The sequence below is a fragment of the Macroventuria anomochaeta genome (assembly GCF_010093625.1).
Source record: "Macroventuria anomochaeta strain CBS 525.71 unplaced genomic scaffold BU25scaffold_10, whole genome shotgun sequence".
In the NCBI taxonomy this organism is placed as follows: domain Eukaryota; kingdom Fungi; phylum Ascomycota; class Dothideomycetes; order Pleosporales; family Didymellaceae; genus Macroventuria; species Macroventuria anomochaeta.
In genome coordinates this window covers 278941-288150 of record NW_022985371.1, presented here as the reverse complement: position 1 = coordinate 288150, position 9210 = coordinate 278941, and the positions used below count along the sequence as shown (strand labels likewise).

At 52.5% G+C, this 9210-nt stretch overlaps 3 protein-coding genes across 3 annotated transcripts; 1 reads left to right on the top strand and 2 right to left on the bottom strand.

Annotated features, from left to right (window-relative positions):
• Positions 1 to 1044: 1044 nt before the first annotated feature.
• Positions 1045 to 1389, top strand: BU25DRAFT_409190 (uncharacterized protein; the record flags this gene model as incomplete). The annotated part of the gene is made up of 1 exon (XM_033706000.1): positions 1045 to 1389. A coding segment is annotated over exon 1 (211 nt), but the record flags the coding sequence as incomplete, so codon positions are not given.
• Positions 1390 to 2894: 1505 nt separating this feature from the next.
• BU25DRAFT_465452 (uncharacterized protein) lies at positions 2895 to 5014 on the bottom strand (the record flags this gene model as incomplete). The annotated part of the gene is made up of 6 exons (XM_033710655.1): positions 2895 to 3485; positions 3520 to 3948; positions 3998 to 4074; positions 4269 to 4471; positions 4504 to 4763; positions 4814 to 5014. Coding segments are annotated over 6 exons (1761 nt in total), but the record flags the coding sequence as incomplete, so codon positions are not given.
• A 1448-nt stretch (positions 5015 to 6462) lies between these two features.
• Positions 6463 to 9123, bottom strand: BU25DRAFT_465440 (glycoside hydrolase family 78 protein; the record flags this gene model as incomplete). Its single annotated transcript, XM_033710654.1, has 3 exons — positions 6463 to 7934; positions 8004 to 8907; positions 9085 to 9123. The coding sequence occupies 3 exons, from the start codon at positions 9121 to 9123 to the stop codon at positions 6463 to 6465; spliced, it is 2415 nt and encodes an 804-aa protein (XP_033563488.1).
• Positions 9124 to 9210: the final 87 nt, after the last annotated feature.

Genomic DNA, 9210 nt, shown 5'->3' with positions numbered 1-9210 from the left:
AGGGGCAGTGGCAGGCTTCTGGAGTTGCTTGACTTTGGATCCAAGAGACCTGGACACAGACTCCAGACTGGACACTTGAGAGGCCAGAACAGAGACACCATGCTTGTTCACCCTGTTGTTCTCAGTGTAGTCCCTGAAGACTTCCAGCAGATCCAGCAGTCTGGTCTGTTCCTGGATGGTGTCTGCAAGAGTGGAGGCTTGGAGAACCATGTTCCTGGCAATGGAGATGGCTTCCTTGGCTGAGTGAGCTGTAGGGAGGGTGGTGGTAGGGATTGCAGTCTGATGCTGGAATCTGAAAGGCCCACTGAGTGGTGGCACCCTCTGGGGAGGTGGTGAAGGGTTGGTGTTGTTTGTTGACCTCTTCAGGGGAACAGTTGACCTAGGCTTGATGATGAGTCTTGGCCTGGGGGGCCCAGAGTCCATGGGAGCTGCCAGCTGATCTGGGGAGCTGGGGATCTCCATGGGGTCAGAGAGTGTGAAACCAGGGTCCAGGGATCCAGGGTCCAGGTTTCCAGGGTCCAGGGTTCCAGGGTCCTTGGGAAGATCCATAGTACACAATGCCAAAACTAGCTCTTTCTGTCCAGTAGGGGAGGTACTTACAATGAGAGTGCTCAGTTTTACTTGGCCTTCCTTCTTTCACACCTTACTGGCCTATCAAGTAGACCTCTGGGGAGAGATTGAAGTTGGGACAGCAGAAACCCAAGCTAAAAGGCTTGAGTTGGTTGTTTTGTTGGTGTTGTGTTGTAGAGGCTGATGTTCTGGAGGGATAGCAGAAAACCAGGCCAAAAAGCAGTGGTGGGTGGTGGAGTTATTGTTGTTTGAAGGTGTTGTGGTTCAGGTAGTGGTTGTTTTGGTGGTGGAGCTAATGGTGTGGTGAAAGGTGGCTAATTTTCTGGTCAGGGTACAGGGCTGCTGAGGCCTGAGAGGTTGATGAGGCCTGTGGGGGTTGCTGAGGCCTGATTGGTTCGCTTATTTGCAGTGTCCAGCCACAAGAACTTCAAAATTTCCGGTCAGGAGCAGGAGGCTTGCAGTTGGGATGCACAGCTCAATAATGGCCTGGAGGGTCCAAAATTGGAGGAGGTGATAGCTTGAGGTGTGTTGAGATGGATGCTGATGAAATATCAATGGTGCAGGGCCTGGGGGAGGCCTGGGAGGGCCAAATGGTGGTGTTGCAGGCTGTTTGCAGAGGATCTGACCAGAAAATTCTGCAATTGAGGGGCAGAACAGTCAACAGGACTGCACCTGGGCTGCACTCCACAACCAGAAGGCTGGAGGGTCTGAAAATGGAGGGAATGGCTCTTGGGAGTGTGCTGAGATGAATTCTGATGGATTTGGGATGCCAGGAGGCCTGGGGAACAATATAGGTGTCGACCAGAAGTTGGTGTTGGTGGTGCAGATCCGTGGGTGACTTGACTGCGGAATCGCAGCGCTCAGCCTGCGAACGGAGAAGAGAGCACGAGCAAGACACTTGCACAATGGGCATTTGATGCATCAGGCTTACTTCAATTCAGGAACCGGATATATGTTCCCCCAGAACCAGCTCTGAAAGCCAAATTATTCAAACTGTACCATGACAATCCATTAGCAGGCCACTTTGGCAGGGCCAAGACGCTGGAACTACTGTCACGATACTATTACTGGCTCAATATGGAACAGGACTTGAAGGAATACATCAACTCCTGCATTGCATGTCAAGAGTCCAAGACGCCAAAGCAGCGACCTCCTGGCGTTATGCATGCATTGCCCCAGCCCCAAGGCCCCTGGCAAGAACTCACAATGGATTTCATCACGGGGTTGCCCCCAAGCAAGCGTAATGGGTGTGTTTACGATGTGATATGGGTTGTGGTTGACCGATATACAAAAATGGCTCGGTACATCCCCACAACAAAGACTGTTACTGCTTCTGAGCTAGCAGACCTGTTTGTAGACCAAGTGATGCGTTTCTTCGGTCTCCCGACAGGCATAGTTTCAGACAGAGGCAGTGTCTTCATGTCTCAATTCTGGTCAGACTTCTGCTTCGCAGCAAAGGTGAAACGACGGCTAAGCACCGCCTTCCACCCCCAAACAGATGGGCAGACAGACAGACAGAACCAGACGCTGGAACAATACTTGCGAGCATACACTGACAGCAAGCAAGACAGTTGGGCAAGCCTACTGCCGCTGGCTGAGTTTGCGTACAATAACTCAACGCAACCTACAATCAACATGTCCCCATTTTTTGCTTGCTATGGGTTCCACCCGTGGCTCGATTGCGAGCGCGCCGTGGCTGCTAGAGTCCCCAAAGCGGTGGAAAGGGTTCATGAGTTGACAAACATAAGAACAGGCCTCGAGCAAAGCTGGAAAATAGCAACAGAGTACCAACAAGCATACTACAATGCTCACCACAGACCCCAAGTGTTTAAAGAAGGGGATCAAGTGTTGTTGTCAACAAAGCACCTTCGATTGCGAGTCCCTAGCAGGAAGCTGGCGCCACGCTGGGTTGGACCCTTTAAAGTGGAAGAGGCGGTTGGCACACAAGCATACCGCATAACATTGCCAAGCAACCTGCCTATCCACCCAGTATTCCACACCTCGCGACTAAAGCCGTATAACCACCGGGCGGGTAAACCTGAGACACTACCAGGCCCTGTAGTTGTGGACGACGGCGACACGCAGGAGAACCGCTATGAGGTCAAAGTCGTCTTGGCAAAAAAAGGAAAGAGAAATGTGCAATACCTTGTTAAGTGGCTTGGATGGCCAGATGAGTATAACAAATGGGTTGCAAGCAAGGACATTGACGAACTACTAGTTAAAGACTTCGAGAGAAAGACAAACTCTTAAAGACTAGTGTACAGATGTAATACAGATCCACGCAAGGCGACAGCGCACAACCAGCAACACGACGGCACAACGCACTACCGCCTAGACCTCTTTGGCGTAGGAGTGGGCTGCACCAAGTCATCCTCCAAACTGTCCGTCATACCATCTTCCTGCTCAACTCCAGGGGGGCCCAAGCCACCAGACATTGTCAGATCTGCCGAACCCACCCCTTTGGCGCAACCAGCAGAGCGAAGCTTACGCTTGGCGAGCGGAACGATTTGGGCGACACCCGTGCTCCCCGCCGGCGACTTGGGCTTGCGGCGCAGCGACGACAATCGCTTGAGAGGAGGCTTGGGCTTGCTAGCGAGACGACCGGGCTTTGTGGGCATTGTAGCAGCGCCGGGGGCCTGCTTGCAAGGGCGACCACGTCCTTGGGAGACTGGGGTAGGAGTGGGCTCTACCGACAGGGATGAGGCAAAGTCAGAGGATAGGTCATCCTCTTCCCCACTGTCACTCCCACCAGAACTGCCGCCGCCACCTTCATCAACATCACCACCCCGATTGTGGTTATCCGGGTAGGAAAAGGACAACTCCTGGCTGTGACGAGGAGCAGGAACAGTCGGCGCATCGAGCTCGCCAAGCAGCTTGTACCCGGCCTGAACGCCGTTAGGACAATGGCAACACACCTGGAAAAAAAAAGAGAAAAAAGGGGAAACATACCTGAGCACGGAGGACATCGAGGATGCCCTCTACTGCCACCGCCAGCCTGGTGGTAGCATCCACCTGTAAGAGCTGGATTTCATCCCCCTTGGACTTGCGGGTACCACCGCGCTTGGAAAGACCACGTTCGGTGGCTTTGACATCGGCAATCCACCGGCGGCATGCCTGCTCCCACTCGTTGTGCTTGTGGTGGTTGTCGGGCCCTACATCGCGCAAGTGCTCATACGAGAGCACCAGGGTGTTCCACGCGCGGATGGAATGCTGCGGGAGTTCAAGGCATGCCTTCTTCAGGCGCGAACAGCGGTCGCACTTGCGGAACTTCTGGCAGTTACACTGGATCAGGCCGTCGCGAATATGCTTTGCACAACGAAGGCAGACATTGTGTCGAGGAGCAAGAGAGGGAGCAACACGTTGTGCAATAGGCGATGGCTACACGCTGTGTTACTGCAGTCGGAACGCAAGTATATTGATAACTTACCAGGACAACAGGCGGAACGCCTCCACTGCAATGGGGGATTGACGACATGGTGATGGAAGAAGCAAGAATGTGGGATGCTGTGTTGGACCGAGAAGGGCTTGAAGAGCAGAAACAAGAAATTAACGGTCAGGCAATGTTTTCCTATCAACAAGGCCACCAGGTTACTATGGGGACAGCTCTCTCTCACCTATACCTGAAAACACAACAAAACAGAGGATGGCATGCAAGCAGAAAACGTCACCGACACAGCTATGCTGCATGGACCACTTACTGCTGGGACAGCAGTCATAGAGGGGAGGAGATAGTTGTAACGGGGTCATGGTGCTGTAGGGAAGTAGGCTGTCACGTGTCGGGACGATGGCGCTAACCCATTGGGACGCTAGCGTGGTACGGACGAGAGCGCATAGATAATCGGGCACACAATGGCCAGGAAAATGGTAGCAATTAATCTTATGGGACCACCCCCCATTGTTACTAAGCTCGCTGTCACAGATACCCTTACAGACGTTAAGGAACCGTGTTGCGGAGGTTGTAGGCGCTGGCCTAAAAAAGCCTCCTCATTACCAAGTCTGTTTGTGGAAAGTCGGTAGTCCGCCGTGTGTCTATTGATCTCGGCAATGTCGTTGGACCGTTTGCGTAGTTCTTGGTTATGCCTGTTATCCTGGTGGATGTGGCGTCGTTGGTTCCTACCGCACTGTCTCATTCTGCTGCGCTCGCCCATATCGTCAGTGAGGATATTCCATTTGCCACTGTCGTCAGTGGTACCCTGTCCACTGGTGAGTACGTTTAACTGTCAAACAACCTTGTTGCTTGTACAACACTCCCTGGCGTAGTGTCCTTGTTTTCCACAGCTGTAGCAGGTGGTCTTGGACTTGTCGTGCTTGCTGCCCCTATTCTTCTGATTCCAACGCTCTGGTCCTTTGTTGATGTTGGATAGGTCCATAGCTTCTGGTCCGTAGTATCCGCTTTGAGTGTTGCTGTGAACACGTCGATCAGTGTTTGGTTGGTAGCAGTTACCCTTGTAGGACTGGTTATCATGCCACGTGCTGCATGGGGAACGCTTGTCAACACTGAGAGCACGGTGACGTGGGTCGTCGCGTAGCTCCTGCTGCAATTCGTACAGTTTGACGTCAATCTCAATAGCCGTATTTACAAGTGCGTTAAGATTGTCAGTGCGAGCGCCGGTACGCATTAGCTCTTCCTTGACCTTAGGCTTGAGCCCCTGACGGAACATTGTCATCAACGCAGTATCGTCCCAGCCAGTGCTAGCAGCGAGCTGCTGGAAGTCTGCAGCGTAATCGGCAGCCGATTTGTCTTGACGAATGCGCTGTATATTGCGTCGCGCAATCGTAGGCTTGTTCGATACTCCGAAGATAGGCCTGATCTTATTCTTGAACAGGTCAAAGTCAGCCATCCAGGCATCGACGTCGTTGGGCGCGTGCCCCTGACTGTACTGTTGGAGGTACGGCTTGATCCACTTGAAGACTGAGCCTCTCATATAACTCGCGACGAGCGTGACACGTCGATTCTCTGGTATCCTCTCGCCTTGGAACAGGAAGAAGAGGTCCCATTGAATAAGCCAGTCGTCGAGCTTGTTGCGGTCTCCATGGTAGAGGTCGGGCTTACTGACGTTCATCGTATTGGCAGTGACAGCGTTGGCGTTCGCGTCGTCCCAGTCGTTGGAGCGAGAGCTACTAGGGGTAACGCGGCTTCCTGACGTTCCACTCATCTTGGGGGTGTTCAAAATGTTGAAGTCGTGTCTTAAGCAAAGCTCGTAGACACTATTCGATTGGTTCTCGGGGATGAGCAGAGGTACAGAAAGCCGTCGGGGGTTGGTTATCACTGAGCGAGCTCGGAGCGGCAGAGGTTTGACCGTGATAAACCGCCGTGATAATCAGGGGGTAGTCATCTAGTCAAAGACCATGGCGACTGGTTGCAATGAGTAGTACAGAGTATACTGTCTGGCTCGAGAGCAGGTGAGATTCCAATAACAAAGTTGATTGACGAGGTTGAACATGATGCCATAAGGGCAGCGTGTCTACTTGCTATATACATGAGCAGAGTATTGTATTGACTAGTGTCTACGAGCTTTGCTTAAGGCACGAATCGTAACACCGGTATACTGCTCGTGTTGAGTATACTGACCGTGCCGAGTATACCGATCATACCGAGTATACGTGCCGAGTATACCGATTGTACCGAGTATACTGCTCGTGCCAAGTGTTGCCGACGCGGCCCACTGCTTGGGTTGATCGATACTACAGTTCCTCGGCTTCTCTTGTATCGTTGCGTAGTCCTGTTCGTTCAGTGTTGTTGCGGGTTGCCCTTTGATCGTAACACAATCAATCAATCAATCAATCACATTATATGTAGACGACAACATGGTTCTTACACAGGGGGGTCAGCAACTTGTTAAAGTCACTATAGCGGGTTGCAACTAGTCGATCGTAAATACTCAACCCCAATCACTGCAAACCGAATTTGAACCGCGTCATTCCACAAGAAGCCTCTAGCTGACTAGCATGCGAGTCGTTTTCACCCACACGCATACCAGACGGCAGCTGCAGCGTAGCTGATATGCCCGTCGGTATGACGATCGTAAGGTCAACACTGGTATCATCCACCGTCCATGCTACCTCAATTGGCCCATTCGGTGTTGGCACCCTGCCACTTACTTTAGGCAAGTTCAAATACCCAATCATAGGCGTAATGTTAGCAGTCCTGTACCCAGGCGAGGTCGGCGCCACACCAAGAAGATATTCGGGCAAGACATAGGTAGGCGCCGCACCCCACGGGTGTGCAAGACTGGTGAATAAGTCAATGCCGGGGGACCCATCGGGCTTTACATACTCCCAGCTCGCGCCGGAGTAGTACTCGTTGTTGTTGACCATGCTACCCCATAGGTTGTCAAGAAGATGCGTGACGGCAGCTGTGCTGTTCACTCCGAAGTCGCGGCGAGCCTTGAACAGAGCTTCTAGCAAAAAGCCTGATGGGTTGGGAGCGAGCTGGTAGTCGTCCGTCTCTACGTCACTAGAGATGGTCTTGAATCCCACGGCAAAACGTAGCTCTTCGAGCCTCGCAATGGATGACGCTGCCTGAGTATCATTCGTAGCACCTGATAGGATTGCCCACGCAATGCCCGTCAGCGAGAAGTTGCCTGGTGAGGCAGTTGATAGCGAGTATGTTCCAAGTTGATCGTTCCACAACTCTCGGTTAAGAGCCTCGCGTAACTGCGACGCGGTTTGCGAGTACAAAGTTGAAGCTTCCTCGTCTCCGAGTGCATCTGCAAGTGGCGCGATCTTGTCGAGCATGTATGCAAAAAGCCCGGTGGTCGCGCTCCCGTTCGCAGGTCCAAGGAAGCTGAAAGGGTTTGAAACCTGGGGACTACCTGCAACAAGGCCAGAGGTAAGGTCGATGAAGGACAGCCTGGCAGTCGCAAGCTTCTTGATTTGCCCCCAGTATGGCGACAAAGCGTCAACGTTGCCAGTATAGCGGAAGTACTCGCCGACTCCCGTAAGGAACAGGTCTTGATAGTCGACGAGTCCGGCATAGTTGGCAATGTTTGCTTCCTTGTACTGGGGGCGAGATCCGAGATTGGCAGAGATTGGCACAAAACCAGCGTAAGGGCCATCGTCAAGCTGATAGCTCAGTATGTACTCGATCGAGCCCAGGATGTAGTCAAATCGAGCAGAAGAGAGCGCGACGACCCTCACAGTGTGGTAGAAGTCTCCTGCCCACACAAGGCGGTCCCGCTTCGCACCATCGAGACAGACCGAGTGATCAAGAGGTGCGACCTGATATTCAGCCAAAGTGTTTTCGGTGGTCAGAGAATTGGAATATACAATGCTGCCATTTCTAGCGGTGACAGTCACGTCTTTGTGGTAAGTGATGTGGTCCTGCATGCCTCCAAGACCCCATGTGCCTTCGTATGGAGAAGCTGTTCCAAAGATTCCTGCTGCAGCGGGCGAAGGCAGCGGCACAAAAATGATTTCGTTCCCGTCCAGACGGACTCGATAGCCGGTGGCCTCGATGGTGGTGCTCACATGGTACCACGTGTTCTCCTTGATGGTCTTGTTCACGGTAAAATACTGGTTTTCTGGTGTAGATAGCGTGCTTTGATTGATTAGACCCCATCCACTGTTGAATGCTAACGTATTGGGAGGCAAGAGTGTTCGGTTGGTGTTCGCGAAGGTGTTGTGCTCGGTATACTCGGACGTAAGCACGAAGTACGGTCCGAGTGGCTGAATCGCGCTCGCGACCCTCCATCCAGCGCCTCCGCGGACAATCTTCATATCGAACTCGAGTGTGTAGTTTGATGCAGTAACTCCGAGGGACGACTGAGCACTAGCCTGACCTCGAATGAGCGCCCCATCATCTGTGATCTCCCAAGTAGAAGGGGCGTTCCCTGCGTCTATGCATGCTGCTTGAACGACACGACCGCCAAGGTCGAAAACGCGATCGTAAATCTCGTCGTATGTCTTCAAGTGACCCGCCAGCTTATCCACGTTCACATTTGAGCTTGTTAAGCGAAATCCCAAGCGATTGATCGTCACAGAGCCGTTCGTTATCAGCCTTGCGGTCTGCCATCGCTGGCCTCCTTGAACAAAGAAGCTCTCAATATAGCCTGTGCTCGTGACGTTGAAAGTCTCCACGCGGAAAGTGTTCGACAGTCCATTCGAAAACGTCCACGGTCCGTCTGAATATGGTTGAAGCAACCCGGAAAATTCCTCAGTGTATTTGACCTCGATCTGCACGAGTCCGGAAACAGCAGCTACGCTGAAGAATGGGAACCCAGCTACCTCGAATCCGTAGTCAAGCGTAACGAGTGGGTTGGACGGCGATAGTGTCAAGCTTGTGTTGGTCCATGATGACAGTCCGGTACTTGACAATGTCGCTCGCTGTGAATACGACTTGGGTGTAACTGAGCCGTAGTCTACAAAACTACATCCATTAGCATGCCGTCGCTCATATGAACAATGCTAGCGTACGCAGAAGTGAAGGGGACAAGCAGAATACCGGCGCCTGTCAGACACCGAAAGAAGTCCATTGCAGCTGCCGACCGAGGGGTAAGGCGATGTCTTCGGTACTGTGCGACTCAACAGTGCGTGACTTGAAGAGAGCACCATGGCTGCGAACCGGCTTCATTTGTATTGTCTGCACAAAGACATATGCTCGGAAGATATTAGCCATCTGCCTGAGCCGAAAACCTGGGG